The sequence below is a fragment of the Eumetopias jubatus genome, unplaced genomic scaffold, assembly GCF_037043125.1.
Source record: "Eumetopias jubatus isolate StellerSeaLion01/CBP00866 unplaced genomic scaffold, mEumJub1_p1.0 scaffold_5, whole genome shotgun sequence".
Classification (NCBI taxonomy): Eukaryota; Metazoa; Chordata; class Mammalia; order Carnivora; family Otariidae; genus Eumetopias; species Eumetopias jubatus.
This window is the reverse complement of record NW_028274811.1, coordinates 18220727-18246441: the sequence shown is the minus strand read 5'-3', so window position 1 is coordinate 18246441 and position 25715 is coordinate 18220727. Positions and strand designations below refer to the sequence as shown.

The window sequence follows — 25715 nt, the reverse complement described above, 5'->3', positions numbered from 1 at the left end:
AAAACACTTCTGTGGCTCCTGGATCCTCCTGGATGTGGTTTTTTTTGTTTTGTTTTGTTTTGTTTTAGTGCTAACTCTCACCTGACCAGGTCAACTGGAATTTCTTTCTGCATTTAGTGTAAATAATGTAGTAATGAAAAATGGTAATAATGCTGGCAACCTTAGGTGTCCCCAGAGCTTTCTCTTTTATATCAAGGCAGAGACTTTTTGATGGTCTCTCACATGGAAAAGCTCACAAAAATAGTCTCTTTGATGAAGGTTCAAATGTCTTGCGTTTCGTGGCCAAATATTCCGTCTGTTGAGTGAAAAATCTTTTGGACCTCGGATTCAGGGGCCTGTTTCAAATTTGGACCTGTTTGAAACTCTAACCTGTTTGCCTTCTGACTTTGTCTTCGGTGTCTCTCTTTTTCACCTCTGGTTCTAGCAAGATTTTCCTATCAAAATAAAAGCGTTCGAGTTTTTCAAATAGAGGGGAAACGGTTTCTGACTGGCAGGTTCTAAGCTTTGTCACTGCATACAGCTGAATGGGCACAAAAGTTAGCTGATTTAGGAAGTCAATAACTAAAGAAAATATGTACATTCAGCAGTTGTAATTCTCCACATGGATAATAAGAGAAAAGGCTCCAAATTTCAGGACCATCATACAGAAATCTGATGCTGCAATTTAGTTCTGGATATCTCTCTTATTTAGCAATTCACTCATGTGGTTAAGTATTATGGAGAGTGTCTTTCACTTCCAAACTTGCTAGTTCCAAGACAGCATTCTAGGTTCTAGAACAGAAAAGAGCTATTCCAGTCCTTTATGCTAAAAGCAAATTGGGTACCTAGAAAGGAACACGTGCATCAAAGTGAGTGGGTATCTTCCACTATTTTGCCCCTTACCTCCGATAATCAATTTGGTAATGATGGAGTAATTCAGGCCATCTCCCCAACATGACTAAGAAACAATGTACCTTATTACTTTGCCTATAGAGGGCCTAATTTTTTTGAAGTCATAAATCTTAAATTCAACTGACCATGAATGATGGTGACCACCTCTCTCAAGTACTGACCAACAAAGCACAGGGAAGGCAGAAGTACAAACCCCCCGCTTGAGTAATCTGATCCCACTCTAGCTATCTACCTGGGCATCAGAGCACCCATCACTATACCTTATCTGGGAAGGCTGGGCTCACCACGCGTGGGCATGTGAGTCAAATAAGCCCAACAGGGTCTAGCTCAGGATGGAAATCTCATGCCATTCAGATTTTTGCCAATAACTCTAAATTAGCTTGGAATCAGCACTGACCCAACAGTCTCTCGTGGAAATGCATTTTGTGTACGTAAGTTTTCTCTGTCAGGTATTTTTCTGACAGTTTACATAGATGCTTTGCAAATTATGACACTATTATTTGATGGGACAGACTCCGTAGGGACTTAAACCATAACACACATACGGTTTTCTAAGCCACCCAGGCGCCCCCAAAAAACCCTTTCCGAGTGAGGAAAATATTTTCAAAACTTTTGTAACTCCTGTAAAGCCAAAAAGTACTAAGGTGTTCAGAGGTCTTGTTGATCTTTTTACTAGGGCCTCTCCTGTCGTGTAGTGAAAGATTATAAAGACCCAGCTCTTGGGGCGCCTGGGTGGCTGAGTTGGTTAAGCGTCTGCCTTGGGCTCAGGTCATGATCCCAGGGTCCTGGGATGGAGCCCTGGATTGGGCTCTCTGCTCAGTGGTGAGCCTGCTTCTCCCTCTCCCTCTGCCCGCCCTTCCCCCTGCTTGTGCTCTGTCAAATACATAAAATCTTAAAAAAAAAAAAAAAGACCCAGCTGCCTTAACATCCCTAATGCAACCATTTCAACATTAATTACGGCAATGCTTTGATGCGTAAGCAAGTGGTTTCTAGAATGGCACAAATAAAAACATATACACATATAAATGTATGTGCATATGTACACTAAAAGGGATTCTTTTTATCATTTTAGAAGACATCCAACCCCTCTCCAGCACACCTCCACTCTCTGTGTCCCTGCTAGGTTTTCTACGACGCTGTCATACTCTGCACAGCTGGGAGGGGACAGCCGGGTGAAAATAAGGCAAAGAGGGCTTGAGTGGCTTAAGTGAATCAGTGGCCAAATTAAGAAAATAATTCAGAAGACTTGCCTCCAAGTCTCCTATCCTCCTTCTAAAAATCCTTTTCTGCGTTTCTATTCAAAGTGCGTTTTCAAGGCTATTCTTAGATATTTGGGGTTTAATCAAATTTTCACAGGATGTGAAGGAGAGAGCGAAAACACACTCCTTTCTTATTGAATTATTTTGATTTTTGTCTTTTGCGCTCCCAGCTATCAAGACTGTCGAATAAACCAGTTTTGATTCATAAATAATAGTTCCATTATATCTACTGTGCCAACTCGTCAGAGCACCTGAAATTTTAATTCACTTGTTCAGCTAAATTTCATCCTCAGTTCATGGTCATAAAATTCCTTATTGACAAACTTTCAAACCAACTTTGACTCTGAGGTATCTAGTCAACATTTTTCTTCTGTGTGGATATTAGTTTATTGAATAAGTGGCATCTGTTTTCCTCCACATCACTAGCAGAGTAGGTATTTCCTTTTGACAGCTTTGCAGGATTTATGGCTTTGCATGCGCTGAAGAAAAATAGTACTAAGCAAAAAATTCCAATTCATTACCTCTTAGTACTTAATTAAGTTCATACCCACGGCACACTGGAGGTGAACCCTGAAATGCCCGTGACAGCAAGCAGAGCATCCAGCTATATTATCTTAGGAAGACAGAGAGGATTCTGATGATCTGGACCTCATTTTTCCATCTCTGATATTCAGACATGTGCCATCTACTTTGCTGCCCGTTGGACGCGGACAGAACCGCGTGGGAAGCAAGAGCAGAATCCTCCCTGCAACCCCAGTCGTTCCCGTAGCCCGTCCCAACGATAAAGTCTAGCAGGGGCCCCACCATCCATCTCTGCCCTTCTAGAACACACACACCTCCCATCACAGCGTTCCGCCCCCCGCCCCCCGATCCCCAGGCGCGGTGCGGCTGGAGGAGGCGCCCAGAGGCTGGCGGGCGGAAGGCAAGCAGTGGGTCTCCCTCAGCGAGAGTCGGGGTTACCTGTCGGGGTTCTGCGTGCACACGTGCATCTGTAAGAGAATCCGCTGCGTGAAAGTCTTAAAGCACTGGCCGCATTTCCAGAGATGCCAGTCACTGAACTCCGGGTGCAGCTGACTGGTGGAAGTCGGGCTCGCGAGCACTCTCTGGTTTTTCACGTTGATCTGGTTAAATCCCGATTCCATGGGCCCAGACTTGTCCAGGAGAGAGAAGTTCCTGGTGCACGGAGTCTGCGGGAAGACCACGGAGCGCTGCGGGGCGACAGGGGGCAGCTTGCTGTTCTTACTGAAGGGTTGCAGGGCGTCCTGTCTGCACATGGCCTCCATGACCGTCGAGGGGACATTTACTGGGAGAACAGCAAGAGGGTGAGGAGGGATTAGTTTTGCTGGCCTTTAAAAGAAGCACAGTATCACACACTTTAAAAAAAATTCCTATAGATCAAGATTTAAAAAAATGTTTCTGGACTCCAAAGTCACATGGTAACGGACTATACTTGACCGGACCGGGGCGGGGGTGGGGTGGGGGGGGAAGCAGGATTGCCGCCAATTACTAGCTCGCTCAGGGCCTATTTATTTAGCAAATACTATACGCTCAGGATTGTTGGCACACTGTCTTTGCCTCACAGAGTTCACTTGCGAGTTGAGAGAGAAAGACTCCAGAATGAGGCTCTGCACGGCACCTGAGGTTGAGAGGGACTTCAGAAGGGGCAACCAGCAAAGGACGGGGAGAGAAAGGGTGGCTGCCCAGAGAGGGTAACCCTGGGCAATGGCGAGAAGGTAGAGATCCAGGCCCTCGGGATTTCAGACCTTCCACTGGACCTTGCCAGCACAGGACGTTCCAGAAAAACTGGCTGAAAGACGAAGCGAGCAATGTGACACACACCTGGAGACAGAGGTCTGGCAGCTTGGTGGGATGACGACGGGGACAGGCTGACCAAGCAGGGCATGGGTTCTCAACACCGTGGGAATAAGGGTTGCAAGAGGAGGGCAGACCTCAGAGTCTCTTTAAAGTTCAAATAAATAAAGATGTCAGGCCTAGGAAATAGACACAGAGTGTCTCTATACAGAAACAGCAAGAAAGAAAAGCAAGAAAACGGCAAGAGAAAAGGGCTCAGGGTGGGTTTGAGTCAGGTGTGATTTACAGATAGGGTGCAGTGAATAACATAAGATGGGGGAACAGAGCAGGGTGCTGGCAACGGGGGTTTGGGAATCAGAAAGACCAAGGTTCAAATCCTGACTCTGCCTTCTATTAGCTTGGTGATCTTAGGCAAGTTATAAAAAAGAAAATATATGTGTGTGTGTGTGTGTGTGTGTGTGTGTGTGTGCGCGTGTGCCTCAGTTTCCCCATCTGTAAAAGGAGGTCAGGGAGAGCAAGAATCCTAAAAGTAAGAGCAGCGTGGCTAAGCGGTTGAGATGGCCTCCGTCTATATTAGCCTTGGGATGCCTGGCAAGTCTGAAAGTCGAAATCCCCAATTCTGTCCTTGGTGAAATGTAAAATGGTCACCCTAAGGATTAAGTCCATGCATAGATAGTTTTTAGAAAATGCCACAGCTGCCGCTCCACAGATGTGAAGCCCTAGGAGCACTGGCCTCATCTTGAAACCCCGTTAGGACACGTAAACGAGACAATGAAAGTATTGTCCCTACGGCCTCCCATCAACGAGAGCCATCACTCTTACTATTATAGAGAAGAGACTGGAATGAGGAAAGACGGGGGTGAACTGAAACAGTGGGGAAAGAACCAGAAGTAAGACACATTTCTGAGGAAGGGAGCCTAACAGAAGTGAAGTCGTTCTCTTTTTTTAAGTTGTTATGGTGCTACTAACCTATCTCGTGCACTCACTGGTCAACTCACAGGGGGCAGAAGTGATCAGAAGCTAATATGCTTTAAAACTGCCGTTCTTGTTTTAAGTAACTAGTGAGTCGATAAAATGTATTTATTGGTTCTTTCAGGGGTCAGAGGGATTAAAGGTCACAGGGTGGGCGAGAGAAGAAAATCAGAGACCAAAAACTTGGAAGAGGTGGAGGGGCAAAGAGACAGGGGATGGGAAGTAAACCACAGCTCTTGGCCACTGGTTCAAGGTCACATGGAAGGACACACGTGACCTGGGGCTCTCATCCTTCCCTGCCACAGCCCATTGCTGAGATGCCGATGTAGCGTGCAAACTCAAGCGTGTTCAACTGCAAAGAGCGCATGGTAGTGGACCGTGACCACCAGGAGGCTCCGTGCTCGAGTTGGACACGGAGATGCCATGCATGGTGGAGACACAAAGTGGACAGGGTGTTGCCATTAAGGACGGTCCAACCCAGAGAGTGTTCTGTATAATCACACCTATGACACAAATCCACCAAAAGGAACAGCTCTGTCTAGGGGGCTCTGGCAGCATGGCCCATCCTGTCTTGGGAAGGGAAAAGAAAGCAAGAGACTCGCATACCTGGGAAGACTCTAGGGTCTATGCAGCTGAATGCACACTTATACTCACAGGAGAGGCTTTTAAAAAATTAAATCAGACTCTCTTGATAGGACGTGGGCATCTGCACTTTCAGAAGCTCTCCCAAGTTGCTTCTCATGGACCCTCAAGTTCGAGAATCACTGATCTAAACCAAAACTCTCTCTTATTACAAATAAAAAAAGCTGAAGCCCCAGAAGGTCCAATACTGGAACCTGTCCAGGGTCACAGGCAGTTAAGGACACAGCTGAGCTGGAATCTTTAGCCCTCTAACTTCCAAGGCATTTTTTTTTTTTCTGGCCGCACTCCTATCTTGTCACTGCTCACCAGTTGTGTTTCCCAAAAATAAAAGGAACATTTTATAGCTAGCACAGTGTTTCGTGTGTGTGTGTGTACAAATATATCCTATAAACACACATATCATAAATACATATATATATACACACCTATACATACCCATGTGCATGTTTATGTGTCTATTTTATATATAAATATTTACACGTAATTTTGACTTCTGAGGGAAAAGTGTGTAATCAATATGAAATGTGTCCACACATTTTAGGCTTCCCCCCAAAAAAATCATTGCACACAGACTGTTTACTCTTGAAATAGGCGTTGAAAAGTAAGGAGGAGGATTTTACACAGGGTTTAGCACTTTTTTAGCAAAAAATAACAGCAGCATTGTCAGAGATCAGGGCAGAACCCATTTTGTGTCGCCTGTTTATAACTAATCCAGAAGAGACAAATCACAGAGGAACCCGCACATTTTCGGGCAACATGAAGCTCTTGCAGGACAGGAAATGCCAGACCAATAGGAAGGCATGGTGGAAAGATCGTCAAATGAAGATGTCATCAGCATGCATGAGAGCAGGATCACCAGCCAGAAGCTTCATGATGGGAAGAGGAATACAATGCCTTTGGGAGAAATTAACGCAAAGGAGACTTTACGTAGAGATTATAAATTCTGACTTTCTCACCTCTCCTAAAAAATAACCTAATAAATTACTTTTCAAAAAGCGTTAAGGTCACATCACCTTTATACGAAGCACGAGAATTGGTGGGCAAATAAATTTAACTTTAATGATCAATGTCAACATGCTAATAAAGAAAAACTTATACCAGTTTATATAATAATCTGGGATATATGGGATCTGAGGTAGTAATAATATCGGGCAATTAACAGTGCAGATGGCTGAAATAAAATTGTGCTCCGTCTCATTATTTCCTTCTCTGGGACACCTCAGAGCTTTCTAGCAATAAGCAGCAACAATGACATGCTACTCTCCTTTTGATATATGCTCCTGTACTGTAAGTGTGACTCAATTCAATCTTGCTGAATGAAATGAGCATGTAATGCAGACAGAAGAAAAAGTAAGGATGGGAAGAAGTAATTATCACAAAAGCAACAATATCTGATCTCTAACCTGTCCTGCAGAGCTCCTACACACTTCCATAGGACCCTAGAAATCTACAAAACATAGCTTTTTATTTTTTATTTATTTTTTTAAAGATCTTATTTAATTATTTGACACAAAGACAGAGAGAGAGAGCACAAAGTAGGGGGAGTAGCAGGCAGAGGGAGAAGCAGGCTCCCTGCTGAGCAAGGAGCCCAACGCAGGGCTCAGTCCCAAGACTCTGGGATCATGACCTGACCAAAGGCAGACACTTTACGGATTGAGCCACCCAGGCGCCCCAAAGTATAGCTTCTTAGAGCAGGACTTAAAGGACACAGAAAACTGTTCTTCCTAAATTGCAGCCTCACTGGCTGCGACAATCGAAAGTATTCACAAAACACAGGACATTATCAGAGAGGGAACAGCCCGAACAGACCAGTGCAAGAGGACCAAGACGACTATCCAAAGTGACCTAGATGATGAAGTGCCTTCTACACGAAGACACACTGAGCTGGTAAAATCTCTTCCACCTAGCAGACAAAGATGAAGGGGTAGAGGGCAAACTCTCAAAGCCCTAAAAGGTTCTAGAGTCAAGGAACAACATGAACTCATCAAATCCTTAAAATCAAGAGTGGGAGCAGCAAATGCAGAATCCCTAAAACAACCTTTCATCCATTCATTCGGCCCCCAAATACTTAGCGAGCTTCTGCTCCATGCCTGACATGGCTGGTGCTGCGGGTAGTGGGGCGGGGGGGTGGGGGGGGTGTGGAGTGGAGGGATAAGTAAGCCCCAGCCCCTGGCCTCATGCCACTTACACTCCAGTGACAGAGACAGATTTCAAACTGATGTTTCTACAAAGAAGTACTTACTCCATTTCATCAAATATAAAATACCCTTATTTGCAGGTTGCACCGTGAATTGTCAATCACCATTCATTGCAAGGCATCTCCCAGGTTCAGAAAGAACAAAACGTGAACAACATGTGCGTGTCGCTACAAGTGTGATATGTGCTATGAGAAATACGAAAAGGTGCCTGGAAAGCATATCACCAGGATGGCAGCTTCCCTAAGGCAGTGACTTTGAATGTGAATCCTGTAGGGCGCACAGGTATCAGACAGGTGTAAAGGGGAAAAAAAGACAATGCAAGAAGATGAAACGTGGGCAGTTTTGGCCATAGGGTCTGTGCAGATGCTGAGGGAGGAAGGAGCTCAACAGAGGATGTAGGGTCTGCAACAGACTGAACAGGGCACGGCCAGTCCAATGATGCTCGAATTCTCATTCTGTAAAGGATGATGTGAGCCACACAGAATACTTTCTGGAGACTCTATGTGGACCGTGGGCTACCGTACTGAAGAACTGGGGATGCATTATAAGAGTAATGGCAAACCAAAACAGGGTTTTAAATTAGGGTGTGAGGTGATGAGATTTATGCTCTAAATGCACCATCATTCTATACTGTTAAATGAAAAAGTGAGGTGCAGAACAATGTATATAGTACGTTACCACTATCTGCAGAAAAGGGCGAGGGGCAGAGTGAGAGCCAGAGAAAGAGAAGGAGAACATGCTTGAATAGAGGCAAAAAAAAAAAAAAAAAAAAAAAAAAAAAGAGACCTGGGAATCTATCAACTGACTTCTAAGGGGAATTATACGTCCATAGTCCTTTCTGGATTTTGGTCTATGGAACCAAATTACCTATTCACAAAACACACCAATGAGCTGAAACCATAAAATAAGCACACCAATGAAGACTTCACTTGGGCCGCTGTGAGGCCACCGAGGAAAATGTGACACGCTGGAGACGACTGCAGTGGTCCGTGACAAAGCCAGCGATCACACTGACCAAGGGGTAGCAGAAGTGAAAAGGAGTGCACTTAAGAATATCCAATCAACGGGGCTTTGTAACTGACTGGAGAGAAAGGTGAGTGAGGGTTAGGTGTTGGGGTTTCTAGAAAGAACAACTGGATGAATGGGGGTGAGCTACTGAACTGAGGGAGAGGCAGAATGGTTTCAGGTGTACATGCTGAGCTGGACACTCTGGTGAGATACCAAAGGCAGAGGTGGAGCAGACAAGTGGACGGGAGTATGGGGCTCAGTAGAGAGGTCTGGACTGGAAACGCAAATCTGGGAATACCTAAGTCAGGTCTCCTGGAAAAAGACTCTGAAATGGAGATTTGCAGTTTTGCATGCAGGAGGACCATGTCCATGGAGGAGATGGACAGCTCTGGAGCTGGGCGGGGCGGGGGGGGAGGTCCTTCACAGCTGTCCTGCTTTGGGACAGGGGAAGCAGTCCTTATCAGCCCCCACGTTGACCAGCCACTGGACACAGGCTAATGACTGAGGGCAGAGAGGCTCTCTTAGGCGGAAGGTAATTCCTGGGGACAAACTCATCTGAAAGCTGGCAGCCCCTTCTTCTCCCACAAACTGGGGGGAATGAGTGCCTCAAGCTGATAGCAAGGCTGGGATCTAGGCAGCATACCCCTGCACCCCAAAGCACCCAGAGATTGAATCTTTCATGACAGTGGGTTTCCCTGGGTTTTTGTTTTTTGTTTTTTGTTTTTTGGTCATTTCTTGCTGTGGGCGCATTTCCAGTGGGCGCTGCCTTCTTTTGGGAGTCCTGTGCCAGTACGGAGGCATCCCTATGGGGTGGCTTCTCTTTGCTTCTTCTGGCACACTACAGCTTTCTGCAGCTCTGGACCAATCTTTGTTTGTTCGTTGGCCCAAGGTTTCTATACCTGGCAGGTAGTGCAAAATCCAGCCCCACAACATCCCAAAGGCCGGGGCCGGTTTCTAGAGAGCAGCACTGTGTTTTTCCCCATGGCCTGAAATGGACAGCTCCTTGGCTCACTGGGCGGTGGGTAGCATTCTTCTAGTCCTCAGTCAGGGACAGTTCCTGGACTTATGTACGGAGTCCAATCCCAGCTCCGGACGGTACACGGTACACGAGGGGCCTGGAGCCTTGACTCCTCCCAACTGTATCAGTGCTCAGCCCAATCCCCCTCAGCTCAGGCTCATGGCCACGGACATGTGACTTGGTTCCTGTGCCGTGTCTGGTTTGTGCTGCATGCTCATGTGCCTTCTTTTAGCCTTGAGGACAGGGCCTGAGTCCCTGTTCCTCTTCACGGTGCCCGACCCAATAATACTGCAAGCTTCTCCTCCTTCCCAGAGGGAAGGCCTGAGCCTGGGCCTAGCTCCTCCCTGTCGGTGGGATGGCAGGGTTGAGGGGCCCTATGCAGAGGTGCCCTTTTTTGTTTCCTGCTCTGTACAGTCAAGGGGAGGAGGCAGGGCGGAGGGAGGCGGCGTTCATGTCAGCGTGGGAACTGCTGCGGGGCTGAAGAGGTCCACATTCTGCCAACTCGGCATCCCAGGCCAAGGCCTGAGCAGCAGGAAGACCTGTTGAACACTTATTCCCTATTTTTTTTCTTTTAATTTCCTCTGAAATGAATATGAACGCACTACGGTCTTTACACTCAGCAGGAGCTAATCCCCCCCTGGAAGCTTTGGGGGAGGCTCATTCCTCCTCACGGATGCCATCTGTCGACACAGGCTTTGCTTTGGGCTCTTCTGATGGGCCCACGGTGGATGGAGCGGCTCTCTCCTTGGAGTTCTATTACATTTATAACCCCGGTTTCTTAAAAAGAAAATAACAGGGGAGTTGGTTCCAGAGCCCCAGTGCCTGTGGGAAACGCTGCCTTCTCTTTGAGGCCTGGCGGCTTTCTATGGCTTGTCTGGGCCCTTGAGGGCGCCCACCGGTTCACGGGCGCTCCCCCCACCCCCCGCGAGGGGATGGTCACTCAAGCCTCAGCCCACCGCACACACTCAGGAGGAAATGTGTACTTGCGTCGATGAAAGAACCAGGGGAGGAAAATGATCTTTTAATACATGAAACTGCTTAATAAGTATTATTCGCTAAGTAAAATCACATTGCCCTTGAATGTCTTGGGCCACGTATCCATTCTGTTAACAAAGGAAACTACGGGCTGAAATGTTTAATCCCTTCAAATAATGGCAACAAAAGTCTCAACATTCATCCAGGAAGCGTTTTATTAATTGGTGTGTGCACAGCCCTGTAAGGAGGCTCTGTGGAGGCATTTTGTCACATAAGTCTCCGGTATCTTCAAGAAGCCTCTTTTTTAAGGTACCCAATTTATTCTGTGGCTAGCTCAGTGGGATAAAAATTGTCTTAGAATTGCTAATCCAGTTGAGATGATTTAAATTACTAAGGGCTGTGGAAGGCTATCTGTTAAATTATCAGTCCATGCCCTTTCACACATTTGTGCTTTTAAATCACCCAGAGTATTTTCTCTGTACAGAATAAGGAACCCTTATTATAAAGCATTCTCAGCTCTCTCAGTGAATCATGTGGAATGAGAATCCACCTTAGAGTTAAAGTCATATATCTCCCCTACACTATCTGATGAAGCTTTCTGCTGGTTTCTTCGGTGGCCAATCACATGACAGATATATGACTTTGAGACAGGAACTGAAATAAAATTCCCATAATACCGTTAGGGGGAAGGGGGGATTGTCACTGTGGAGCATTTCCGTCAATGACTTAATTTTCTTTAAACTTCCCTCCACCCTCACTTTGAGCTTGGAACTCAACGCAAAAGAGCTGCTTAGTCTAGCTACTGAATCCACAATACTTTAAGCTCCTCTAGTTTTTCACATTTTCTTCCAAGGATTTCAGGTGCTAAATGATACACATAAACCCTGGGAGAGTTAATGGAATACTCTAATCAGCAATCTCAAGAGTGCTTTACACAGCTGGAGTCTAGGAGAGAGAAGGATTAAAAAGCCAAGCATCTGGTGCTTCCAGAAAGTACCCTTCTGATGACACTTCAGCACTGACTCCGAGACCCAGATGGTACACTCTCAGATACCTATTGTCAGGTGGTTGTGGATGGCACACAAGACCCCCAAATCCTCCAGCCCCATCCTTAAATCCATCTCGTCCATATAAGAGCATCAAAAAGTGAAAGCAATGTTGCAAATGTAGGACTTCCACCTCAGAGATCACATCAAGGGTAAGAAACGCATTCCCTAAGAAGTCACTTCCACGGTGGTTTCCATTTCTGACTCATAACTCAGTAAATCGCCGTTCCATCCTTCCGGTTCCTCAGACCAAAGCCCTAGAGTGATCCTTGACTTCTTTCCCTCTCACTCACCACCAAAGGTGTCAGCAAATGCTGTTGGCTCTACTTTCGAAATGCATCCAGAATCCAACCACGTCTCATCACCTCTGCCATGTCTACACTGGCCCAAACTACCATCATCTCTCCCCCTGGATTCCTACAAGCGCCTGGAACTGGATTCCCTGCTCCACCCTCAGGCCTTGCTGTCTGGTCTCCACTCAGTGGCCAGAGTCATCCTCTTACAACAGCAGCTCGAACATATCATCCTTCTGCTCGAAACTCTGCCATGAGCGCCCCTCGCGAGGCCCACGCTGAGGAAAAGCCAGGCTTCCGATGGGGGCCTTCTGGGCCCCGTGAGCCCCTTGCTCATGCCCCACCTGACATCTAAGGGAACTTCTCGCCTCCCTCCAAAACCCCACGCTGACCCCGGGGATACTCTTCCAACAGGCCGGGAACATCCCCATTGTGGGGCCTCCACCCTTTATACCTAGCCACATGGAACACCCTTCTCCCAAACAACAAACACGTGGCTGATTCTTCCCCTCCTCAAGTCTCATCCCCAAGGCCACATTCCCAGTGGGCCTACCCTGATCACTCTCAAAAACTGCAACTCCCGACTCGTGGCCCGCCTCATCCCTTCTCTGTTTCCATCTCTCTACAAAACATTACCACCTGACAAACCATGTATTTACTCGCTCCTTTATTCACGCATTAATCTGTTTCCCTCCACTAGAACGTAAGCTGCATGAGGGCAGGAATTCTCGGCTGCTGTATTTGCCGTACCTACAAAGACACATGGGCCCACTGCAGGCGTTTGTTAAATATCTGAGCAATGAATGAACACATCCTTGGAAGACTCAATGTCCATCAGAACTCTAGGCTTTGATAGGCTTATCCTGACGTTTCTGGACACACACACCACAATAACGTCTTCAGATCTGGAGCAAGTTTTGTTAGAGGAAACAGAAGACCTTACAGGATTTCAGACAGGCCTTGGGATCAATTCCATACTCCAGAAGGTGATGGGACATCAAGGTTCAGGAGACGGGCCCATGTCAGCAGGTCAAGGGGCCGGATGCTGTTGTCCTTCCATACAGGGACTGTGCTCTAGTGTGAGGAGAGCAAGGGCCTGGAACCCTTGTGGGAAGACGGCATGTACTGACCCCCATGCACATCTGCCTCTAACGCCCGCCACACACTCATGTCCCACACTGAGATCTGCTCCCACGAAAACAGACACTCCCTAAGACACGAGCATGACTGCAGAAAAGAACTTCCCAGTAGAAACCTGGGAAGCAGGAGGAAGGTGCTGAATGTACGAAGACTCATTTTTTGATCTGAGATTGGTTTGGAGTCAGGGTAAAGGAGAAAGGGAAAGTTGACAGGAATATGTTTTGAGAGTTCTGTTTTTTCACAAAGAACGTTAAGAACAACGTGGAAAAGAAATGTCTGATCATTGGCATTTTCCTCAGGAGTAACATGAACATTTTTTAGTTTTTAGATTATGTGTGTGTGTGTGTGTGTGTGTGTGTGAGAGAGAGAGAGAGAGAGAAAGTGGAAAAGGAAAAATAACACTTCTTTTTCAAAATGAAGATTCTTCAAGAGATCTGTTCTCTCTGCATCTTTTTCTGTTATATAAACCCAAATCACTAGCTCCTCCCAATTATCCGTTGGCAGTTTGGTGCCAAGGAAAAAAATGACATCACCAAAACCAGTGTTTCTCACTGAAACCCCTCAGCGTGACCTCATTCTGTTCCAAATCCTGGAAATCACCTTCAACTATTTTCCCAAGAAATGATAAAACATAAATACCCGTTTGAGTAAAAATTGCTTCAAGTTTTGCACTCGCCTAGGTTGTAGATTATTTTTTTTAGAGATAATGATGGTCACGGTCATGGAGATAGAAGGACGTGACATGGTTCGTTTTAGACTAAGACATTTAGGGAGACAAATTCCACAGTCATAGGTCTACGATTTTTGCTACCATTTCTCCCTCCGAGGACTACATAGGAGGAAGCACACCCAGTTAACCAGGGCGCTTTTACACCTCATTACATAGCATCGTGTTCTCATTATTCCATTTTTGCCTGCAGCGTGCCTCTGGCAAGACTGGGCACCACTTAAGCACAGGTGCTGTCCCTTGTGCTGCCCTAGTAACCCCACCAGGCGGCAAGCAGGGAACTAGACACACAGTAGGTGCTCAACGAACACCAGCTGCCTTCCCATTGCTGCCAGAGATCTTTTAAAACTCTTGACAACGGTAGTGAAATCGTCAACGGGTGAAGAAAGGACGGGCCTGTGTTAAGTCGAGACGCCCTGTGAAAAAGCAAAGGACAACAGAGGGAAAAGAAACCGAGGGAACAGGCTCGTGCACATTTGCATCACGCATCAGAGCGAACCGTATTTCAGGAGTCTCAAGCAACACTCTTAAAACGTTAGCTTTCAAAAGGAGGTATTGTGAGAGGTGAATTCAGAGCTAAAATAAATTCTTACAGTTTTCATCCTGGGCAATGCATTGTAAGGGAATCCCAAAGAAAGACGTATAGCTGTCATTGTACCACACGAGAAGCTCGGTACCCCTGGGAATATCTATACAGGCTCGGTAGAATATATTCGACCTATTCAAAACAAAAGAAAACCCAGCTTAGTCAGAGGTACATTGTTATTGCCCCCGAAAAAAGTTCTGCTCCCCCCTTATCATTCCCAGCAACCAGCAAGAGCCTGCACCCCAGAGTGATAAACACTTTACAATTTATCTCTACAATGTCCCTCCACAGAACATCGTGGCTGAAGAGACTGATATGGGGCCCAGGAGATAGCAGAAAGCCAGGGCTCCTTTAAAAAAAAAAAAAAAAAAAAAATCCTATCTCACACTAATGAGAAAATTCTGTCTCTTGGCAAATTGCAGACACTGGCGCCTCACCCTCATATATAAATTAATACTATCGATTTCTGATTTGAAGGAAAAGCATGACACGTATTCCCATGACTCGGCATTGGGAGTCCCCACATTTGCAGTAAAATGAAGCAGCTTTGGGATCGAAGGACTGAGGGAAGTAAAAAGAAAAAAAAAAAAATCTTCCCCGTTGCCTGTCTTCTAAAGTTTGATACGAGAGAAGAGAAAACCCCTCTTACGGGGAACGAGTGGAAATTCAGTAATACAAGAGGAACACTTGACTCCGGCTGAAAGATTACCCTCTGAAATGATAGAGTGAACGCACCAAGAAATAAACATTTTTTATAACAGCTCCGGGGCTGGAAAGAAAAACCTACAGATTAAAAAAAAAATGAGGAGACCGTGACCGGTTTCCTCCATGAAGAATTGCTACAAATATGAGCCTCAAGTTCAAGATAAAAGCGTTTAGGGTTGGTGGGCCTTAAATTTAGCCTTTCTGTAAGGAATCGGCTGTAGCAGGGCACTTTGTTCCTTGTATAACACTGCAGACGTAAGGCGAATCCTTCCCCACATTTTTCATGGCAGTGAGATATGCCCTTGTCAACATATTTCGTCACCGCAAAGTGGCTCTTGGCAATAGGATCATAAAGATCAATAAAAAAGTGCAGATTCTCAATATTTTACTTGCAGCTGCAAAAATTTCATTTATCTTGTTATTTTCCTTCCTTGCTGCCATTCTGTCTCACGAGGGCACTGCTAGCTAAGCAGAATGTTTTTCCCAACATTCTATGAATATCTGACAAAAACTCCAGCCAGTCGTCCGGACCTTACTACCCTTCCTCCCTCCCGCAACTCCAAGAGCTGTGCATTTTATTAATTCTTTCCACTGCTACATAAAAAAAAAATCAAAATTGGAGCCAAGCTATAAATCACTGGCATCTCCTAACTTGAGAAAAATTGAGTCGCCTTTGTACTTCACCCTCGTAACATTTCATCTCTCGGTTTGGCTTCCCTTAATATAAACACAGCGCCCGGCAAATGAATGTGCTAAAACCAAATGACACACTTTGCCGCTGAAAGAGCAGAACTGTTTTCGAGCAATGGGTGGTCTTCTGAGGCACGGAGTAGGCCGAGAGGGGGGGAAAAAAAGAAGGGAAAAAAAAGTGTAAGCGTACACCGTTCCTTACAAGTGGGCAGAGCTTCCAAAACTCGCAGAAATCTCTGCATGTTGAAGCACATCAAAGGGATTTTTCCCTTTTCAGATAATATTTCCTTTGCTGACATGTATTTAGTATTGTGGTTGGATGACTCATAAAGATAGCTTCATGGCGTCCCAACGCAGTTGAAGCAGAACACATGCCAACAAACATTATTGTCAGCCTCAAAATAAAAACAAAACGTTCAGCTAAGGGTCAATCAATCAAGGGCGCTTTGAAGAAAATTCCATTTAGATATTACAAATCATAACAGAATGAATCTAAACCAGCTGACTCTTCGTGAAGAGGACATTCATGTACAATAAAAATGAGGCTGGCTCTTCAGGGTCCAACTTTTCTATTTTCTTACTCTTGGACGTGGTCACTGGTAATAGATGCCAGTTTTTCTAAATTGTGTTTTTGTAGTTCATTTTAGAGAGATCCGAAGTAATCAAAAACAGATCGGCGGAGAGATCTGGAAGTTTAAGCGCCGGCATGAAAGGGGAGCTGTAAAATCCACTCACGGTTGACAGATAGGTGACTGACTTACTGACTTGCCCAGCTTCCCCTTAGGGGCGTCTTGCTTCCCCCAATTCAGAGTTTGCCTCAAGAGCTCCCCGGGTGCTCATGACAGAGCCAGCCAAACAATCTCTCGCTGAGTGGACGAGCACAATGTTTACTAATTTTCTAGCTCCGAGTTTCCTAAAAGCTTCACGACAGAAATGTGGCTGCTATAAAAGGTGAGTAGGAGCCCGCACAGGGCAGCGTAACCAGATACCGGCATGCACCGAAACCATTATTTAAGGAAATATAACTACATGAGAAACCAAGGCTGCCCAAATAGGTTCCTTTTGAACTGGAGACCTTCAGAGAGGCAGCCAGATTTGTGCAGCCTTCAACCTATAAGGGGGAGAAAGCCCTTTCTTTTCTTTCTCTCTTTTTTTTTTTTTCCTTTACAAGGCTTCATGTTTAAAAACTAAAAAAGAAAAAAGAAAGCAAGGAAATAAACAGCCCTCGGCAGGACTCCAAGTTGCCGAGGGCAGGGCCTTCTGCTTTGATGTGTCTGTGGTGCCTAATAAAGCTAAACAGTTGCTTCTGATTCTAAAGGGAACATGGCTGTTTATAACTGAGGTCATATATTTATACGGCACATGTTTTCGAGGGATTTTGAGAAAAGGGCTTTTTTTCCCCCCTCTGTGATCTGTTTTCGTGCTCTCGTCTCCACTCCAGCCTTCTTTAGCACCGAGTGGAAATGCCTGACCAACAGGTGCACTGAGCGGAGGCGGGGATCCGCCCCCCTCCGCCCCGCCCACGGGATTTTGGGAACCGAGGGAGGCCCCGCCTCCTCTTTGCTACCCTTTTGGCTTTGCGCAACCTTCGCAGGGAACTGGGGGGTTTCTCTCTGCTCTGGGGCTGCTTCATCACCTGAAACATGGTCTGAACAGTCGAAGAGCCAAAGCCAAACGCTCTGGCACCTTTCGAGGGAGTGAGGGAGCAAGGGAGCGGGAGAAGTGATTTGGGCTCAGCTGCTGCTGCTGCTGAGCCCAACAGTTTGAGAAGAGCAGCCTGGGGTGGGGTGGGAGTTAGTGCTTGGTTTCCCACGCCTTTGTAGGAAGGACAGTTTCCTGAGGCAGCAAGCCTGCAGAGGATGGGCTGCAAGGGATCCATGGCCGAACCTCCACGCTCCTATTTCTGTGAGAGTACACATCTGCTGGGGGGAAGGGGAATCACCCCACACCAGCGCGGCTTCCAGGCTCACCCAGGCAGTGGTGGATGTTCCAGCAGTGATATGGAAGGAGCTTGACCGTGTGCACCCGAGGGAGTGAGGCCTTCCACGAGCATCTTTATTCCGGAATTCTCACATTACTGTTGCAAGAACTAAGGAGATCCCAGAAACCTAGTAAAAGAAATTCCTGCCCATTCCCACAGGGTTCTGCAGGACTCCCTGCAGGATTTTTCACAACTAGCAGCAAGCCTGAATTTGTAAATGCAAGCCGAAGGGCTTCAGCTCCGTAACGGGTAAATCAAGATATACTTTACCTGTACTGAACTACTGTTAGATTCTGCTCTCCGCAGTGCCTTGCACATCGGATATACCTCATCCAGCTCGACTTACTAGGTTCCCCACCATCAATAAAGTGCTGTAGTGTCCCATCTTGGTCATATATCTAGAGAAGAGGTCAGAAGGTCAAGTAGTTAGAACGAATCATCAGCAATCATTTTCCCTGCTTCCCTTGGTGTCTTTATGTGTTGGCTGCAGAAACGTATGGCCTGTAGGTTTGCGGGGGGCTTATTGATACCTGTGGAAATGCAACCGGAATAACAGGAAAATATTTTTTGGTGATGCGAGTCGATCATGTTTTTCTTATCAAGCCAATCTTCCCTGTATTCAACATATTTCTGGTATCTCAAGGATGTGAGGGACCATGTTTCCCAAAGGATATTTAAACCTATTTGACAGGCTACTCTTAAGTAATGAGCTGCTGGATAAACAAAGCAAGCTGAAGGGAGAGGCCACACTGAAATGGCTGGAACATCCACACCAGAGGCCCCCCCGGGCTCAAACACGTCACTGTTCGAAGGCCTTCGGGAGGCAGTAACCGTGGGTTGGACAAGCTCGGTGATACCCAGCAGAGGGCAGGTGGAGCATTATGGAAATGCACAGAACTGGTAAAAAAAAAAAAAAAAAAAAGAAAGAAAACCAAAAAAAAAACCCCAAAAACAAAATTTGGATGAAATAAATGGACTCTCAAGTCGCAGAGGATGTGGGACTTCAGCTGTCAGGACCTGAAACTATAAAGGAGGACCATCAAAAAAGAGAGACCCTCAAAAAAAGAAAGAAAAAAAATTAACTGCTTCCTATGGATTTTCAATGTCTTAACTGAGGTGGGTCTAACAATGATTGCTTTAAGGCATCTTATGCAAATTTTCTTTCAAGATCATATTCAAGGAAATGAAATCTGCTTCAAACCAGGCAAAGAGCATGGGACAAAAAGTCTCATTCATAACGTCCGTCCAGCACACCCAGAGTGAGCACTGACAAGTGAGGTAATAGGTTCCCACTTCCAGAAACCAGGTGAGCCCTGGGCACCTTGGCAGATGTGGTATCTCGATGAGTGGGAGATCAGGGCTTGCGTAAGCACAGCAGCTTCAGAAGGGACTCCCAGCCCTGGGGCATCCGGGAAGCAAGGGGCGGGGTTCTCAGAAGGACCACAGTAGGGCTGGTCCTTTCCAAATAAAATCAGCGAGGGGATCCTGGTAACTGCTGAGGTATTCCCCAGAGCATCCTGACAAATCATGTCTCTTACCCTCTGATCAGCCTTTCCAGTCTCTTCCAAATGGACAAGGAGAGTACATCTTACAGAGAGACTCACTGGTTACATTAGACCCTAAAATTAGTATCGTCATTCATATTAATTTAGCTCAGTATTTCTGTTCTGGGGACCAGAGGGCTTAGTGATGACAGTTTCTTTTATTATCTCCAGTCATTTTAAACAGCTGACTTTCTTTTTTTTCTTGCTTTTCTTCAACTCATTTGTCTCCACTCCCAACCTTTCCACTAACCCCCTGCCCCCAAATAAAAGAAAGACATCAATCTAATGAAGGCAATTGCTGGAGAAGCTTTGACTGGGTAGCATGTGAGCATGATCACAGCTGATAATCAAGGTCGCCTGAGAAGAATAAAGACATTCCTGGATTATATTATATTTAAGATTAATGACTTCTTTAAATTCCTAGTTTGAGGATGATGGCAGAGAACAGAATCATTTCACATGGTGGACACATCTGCTACCTGAGCAAACGAATGACAGGCTTTGCCTTTAGGTTAGATCACACTGTAGTTACTCTGTTGTTCTTACTATTGGTATGTCCTTTTTAGGAAGCTCAAAGATTCAAACTCTCAACCCCGAGTCTGCTGTTGACAGCCCATGCGACACTGAACAAAAGCCATCAGTTTCTCAGACACCAATGTTTATCTAAAATGGAGCCAAAAATGTTGATGACCCAGCCCTCTGCCCTATCCTTCCCCGATGAACAGACTTTCCTTGAGAGCTGTTGGTGAAAATAATTACGAAGCATTTTGAGAAATACCATTCTCCTTTGTGCTTCTAGCCAATGTCATCAACAGCACGTAAAACTCTCTAACATTTGGGGCACCCCGGTGGCTCAGTCGGTTAAGCGTCTGCCTTTGGCTCAGGTCATGATCCCAGGGTCCTGGGATCGAGCCCCCGTGTCAGGCTCCCTGCTCATGGGGAGCCTGCTTCTCCCTCTCCCTGCTCTTGCATGTGCGCGTGTTCTCTCTCTCTCTCTCTCTCTCTCTCCCCCTCCCCCCTCCATCTCAAATAAATAAATATTTTTTTAAAAAAACCTTCTCTAACCTTTACCTGTAGTGGGTTGCTACCTTGAATGATGGCTCATCTGAACACCAGACACTAGCCAGTCTTGAAAATGAGTATAAAGGGGCTTTTTCCTACACTCGCGCAAGCTACATAGACTGTAACTCCAGGAATCCTACCACTTTTAACTGCCTCCTACCTACCTTGAGGAGAGCAGGTGGCTATTTGTCAGGTTTTTTCCAAGCATCACACAGCGTAGTGCAGGGCATGAGGCCTCCCTGACTTTACACTATTTCACACAGAACCGGGACGAAAATCTCAGATGCCTTCTTAGATCCCATAGCTGTGCACCCAATCAGGGTTGAGGAAACTCACTGGACCTTGATGTGGTTTTTCTCCCTCGGCCCCCAGTGCCTGGCCATCACCAAATCCAGGTGAATTTGCCTCCTAAATGTTTTTCCAGTGCATCCATCTCGCCGCCTCCATTGTCACCATCCCAGCCGGGGTCGGCTTCCTTGTGCACCTGTGGGACCTCATCCGGCTCCCCACTGACCTCCCTGCACCTTCCCCAGGTCCCTCCAACCTAGTCTCTATACCACAGCCAGACTGATCTTTCAAAACACAAATCTGATTACATCCATCTCACCTAAGTCCCCCCCTCAAATAAAAGCTTCATAAATGTCATAAAATGTCAAGTCACAATACTAATAATAAAAGTGGGAAACCAGGATGCCCAAATGTAAGCCTAAACAGGAACTAAGGATGATCTCCTCAGAAAAGCTCTAGGGACTCGTTTGGGCCCTATCGTTATTCTCCATCATCAGTTCAACTTTGTTTCCATTTAAGAATTCAGTGTATTGAAAAAGGGGCTATGTGGGTGCGCCTGGGTGGCTCAGTCAATTAAACATCCAACTACTGATTTCAGCTCAGGTCATGATCTCAGGGTTGTGAGATGGAGCCTGCCTAAGATTCTCTCTCTCCCTCTCCCTCAGCTCCTCCCTGCCTCTCTCCCTCTCTAAAAAAAAATAAAAATAATAAAAATAAAAAGGGGGTATGTGTAAAATTCCTTGTGTAACTGAACTATACAAGGACACTCGTGCCTGTATAAGTGAAGAAACGCTTCAACAAGTTTCAGGTGAGAGCAACAATTTCAAGTTCAGGAAAGTGTTTTTTCCTGAACACAACCTGGAGGTTGTGTTAACATCTACATTTGTGTGACACTAAAATGAAATTTTAAATTAGATACCTAGTAGGTCTAAAAAAAACCTCAAGGAATTTAAGGAGATGAATTAATGCTGACACCAACATTCATTCTGTTTTCATTTCCTTTCAAAAGATTTAAAATAAGCAGAAAAACACCAAAACCCGTGCACAAAGTGCTGAGACAATCCTCTCAGGATCTACGAAAATGTCAAAGAGGTCAGAAATTGCATTCATTCAAATAATGACGATGAAGGTAAGAGAGTGAAATTTATATTAAGGGAAAGATTCTTTCTGGAAGAACACTTGAATAAAGCATAGTTTTGCTTTAAACTTTGTACTCTGTCCTGAAATGAACATGAAACAACCAAAGTTTTAGTATTTGCTCTATTCTTTCTAAAGCAGCCAAAAAAGGACCCAGTGAAAGTGCAGGAAATACACATAAGGAAACACACAGGATACTTGGTGGGAAAAAAGTAAAATTTTGCAGTAGAAAACTCTCAAAACCATAGCAGTGTATCTGGCATATTCGTTTTAGGAAGGGAGCTCCAAAAAAAAAAAAAAAAAAAAGGAAGGAAGGAAGGAAGGAAGGAAGGAAGGGAGGAAGGGAGGAAGCGAGGAAGGGAGGAAAGCAAGCAAATTAGCTCCAGCTTTGCTGAAAAGAAGTATAAGAAAGCACAGTCACGTTGGAAAACACTTTGGCGACATCGAAATAAAGCTGATGATGCATAAATCCTAGGACTCAACAGTATCACTTCTAGGAAATTTTTCCACTGAAACCCCCCTATGTGTGCCCAAGGAGACAAGTCCAAGGGCATTCACCGGAGCATTGTTTGTAATAGTAAATAATGAGAAATAATGGAACCATCCGGCATCATAAGAATAAATAAATTGTGCTTTAATTATCCAATACAATAGTATAAGACATTTAAAGAAAATGAACCAGATCTGTTTGTATTCAGATCCAGTTGATATGTTGATACTGATAAACATCAAGAACAGAGACCAGTGGATTAAGAAAAAGAGGGTGCAGAGTGATACATATGATACCATTTAACATTTCAAAATATAAAAAATAACAACAGCATATTTTGTAACAGTGTACATTACCATATACATGTAACTAACTATACATGCAGTAAAATTCTGAAGACACTGAAAAGGTTCCTGATAACTTTATGAGAGCTCTGACCTTGGGAAAAAAGGAATGGGAGCAAAATAAAGGGAATTTATCTGAAAAGCTTCTGTTTTTCTTAAAAAAAAATCTGAAGCAAATACAGCAAGATCTTAACGCTCACTTTTTTGCTGGCCTGTATATTGACACTTACACCTTATACTTTGTGCTTTTCAGATTGTTTTTCAAAAAAATCAAAGAGAAAAATAAATGAAATCCTAGGCATTTATTTCTTTGTAATTTGGTTTTTGCATGTGTTGTTAAAATAGAGAAGCAGACTATCTTACCCAAGGTTAAAAACTCTATCTGTGTTATCCTCCTAGGAAAATATTTGTAATATGTATCACTACATTATCAGCCACTGATTTCTTTTGTGATGCTGTTGTTGCTGTTTTAAAACCACTGTTTTTGGTCTGTACTTTCTCTTTTTTATCAATGGGACTGGAGAGATAAGGGGGAAAGCTAATTCTTACCTTTTTAAGGGGATTTTTGCAGTTTTCAATCCAATAATATTTATTAGGACGCCACACATGTGATTCAAATAATGATCACACATTCTTGCTTATTACGGATGGTACATGGCATTAACTGCAACCACCATGGGAAAGCCGTACATTTATCACAATCCTAGGTATCAGGGAGCACCACTCTCTCCTACAACCTTACTTTCCTAGAACATGAATCTATTTTAAATGAGAACAGGATGAGTAAAGAATACAACCGTGTTATCAACACTAATCCTAAGTGGCTGGTCCGTGGCTTTATCATTTATAAATGCTGCCAAATTATGTTAATGATAATAATCACAGGAACTACGTAAGCCAGCAACTAAGTGGGGCTCATTTTCACATATAGCAAGAAAACCATCTTCTGAATGATAGTAATTTGCGTATACTGGCAGCTCTGAGCACTCTTTCTCCGAAGCTAGATCTGCAAACCAGGGGCTCTCAGGTTGAACTCAGGCAACTGACCAACTTTGCTTTTCCTCCACAGTGTTTTAAAAATTTGGAAATTGTACCTCACTTATAATTGTTCTCAAAAAAAAAAAAAAAAAAGTCAAAAGGTGAGTCCCCAATCTCTGGCAATAATCCAATGGAGCAGAGGAAAGAAGGTCACCGCCTTTAGATCAGCCATGTGCTTTTCCAGTTCTCCACAGTCTCTACCCCGCCCTATTGTCTTCCAGGCTCCCTACTTCCTTAATTTACTTACCTGCTTGGCCTCATTAAGCATTTAAGTTTGTAATCCCAGCCATAAGGAATTACTGCTACCGCTATAACTCCGTGTGTGATAGCTGGGGGCGCTTTCAAGGAAAACCATGTGAACTGATAATGTGGAAACACTGCAAACATTCATTCCTCCTGGGCGGCCCAGAAGCCACCATCTGGCTGAGATCCAAGTTTTCTGTGCTGCAGTTTTCCGAGGAGTCAGAGAGCAGAGTTCATTTCTTTCATTTTTTACCAGCAGAAGCTTTCAATGATCTTTTTAAGCAAAGGATCCCCTTTAATGCAAAGAAGTCGACAAAGAAATTCCACTATAAAAACAGATAAAAAGAAAGTCCACCTCACCTCACCCTTCCTCTTGGAAGTGGCTACTGGGACATCACCAAGGGCTGGCCAAGAACTGGGGGACCCTGTTTGAAAACGCACAGGCCTCCGTGAAGATCTCAGTCACCCATTCTTCTGCTAGAATGCTGAGTCCCTTGGCTATATATTTAGAGCCCAGGAAAATCAGATTTGGAAAGGACCTCAGAGACCATCGGTTCCAAACAGATCGGTTTGTCCATAAGGAAATGGGGGCTCCAGAAGTTGGTGACTTAGACAAAGCGAGACTACGAGTCAGTGGCAGCCTGGAGTCTCATCGCCAGGCCCCCTCCCACCCACCATCCCCCTGCCTCCCCACTGGAGTGTGCTGAGGCCTGGCTACACACAAAAGGAACTTGCCTTAGAGCTTAAACACTAATCGGTTTCCTTCCAGAACCTGGGTCCTTGAATTTTGGCATGGAAAGAAAAAAAAAAAAGATCCAAGGGTTTTATATGAAAAGGATTCGCCGATTTGCAGTGAGCAGGGAGACATTGCTGGCCCCCTCTCCTTCATTGCCACAACTTGGCCGGTCCCTGTGCCGAGGCCCCGGACACCAGCATTCGGTGGCGAGCTGCAGTACCTGCTGCCTTCGGTTTTCGCTGGGCGGCTCACGTGAGGGAGCCAATTTCAGGCCCAAATGTCTAACACAGGGCCTGGCACACAGGAGGACCTCAAAACACACCGGAGTGAATTGAAATGAATCCTCACAATAACTAAAACTCCATTCTAAGCACTATCCACCAGGGTTTTTATTTTTTTTTATTATTTTTATTTTTTAATGGAAACTTTTTTTTAAAGATTTTACTTATTTATTTGAGAGAGAGAGAGCGTGCGAGAGAGCATGAACAGGGGAGAAGGAGAAGCAGACTCCCCGCTGAGTGGAGTTCGATCCCAGGACCCTTGGGATCATGACCTGAGCCGAGAGCAGATGCTTAACCGACTGAGCCACCCAGGCGCCCCTCCATCCGGGCTTGTAAAAGAAAATATGACATCCTCCTTGAATCTTACTTCTTTCAATTGTATGAAATGCAAAGATGAATGTCACATGACGATTAAAATGTAATAAACAATACCCACAGCAAAGGTCCAAGAAGCGCTCTTTGGGAGTTTTCTGGTTTAGACCTGAAAACCCAGCACTGTTTGAAGTCCTTCTGCAGCAGCTGGAGGAGCCAAGAGCCAGGGAAGAACCGAACCCAAGATGGTTTCTCCTACGTCCTCTACCTCTTCTCCACAGCGCCTCCATACGGTCC

General features: G+C 45.2%; 1 protein-coding gene across 2 annotated transcripts in view; it reads right to left on the bottom strand.

Moving 5' to 3' along the window:
- PRDM6 (PR/SET domain 6) overlaps positions 1 to 25715 on the bottom strand; it is a 97135-nt gene that overhangs the window by 12285 nt on the left and 59135 nt on the right. For both annotated transcript variants that reach the window (XM_028103433.1, XM_088023598.1), the window contains exons 3-5: positions 18214 to 18341; positions 14575 to 14699; positions 3111 to 3453 (exon numbers count right to left, since the gene is read on the bottom strand). In XM_028103433.1, coding sequence (XP_027959234.1) covers positions 3111 to 3453; positions 14575 to 14699; positions 18214 to 18341 — 596 coding nt within the window. The remainder of the gene's footprint in view (positions 1 to 3110; positions 3454 to 14574; positions 14700 to 18213; positions 18342 to 25715) is intronic.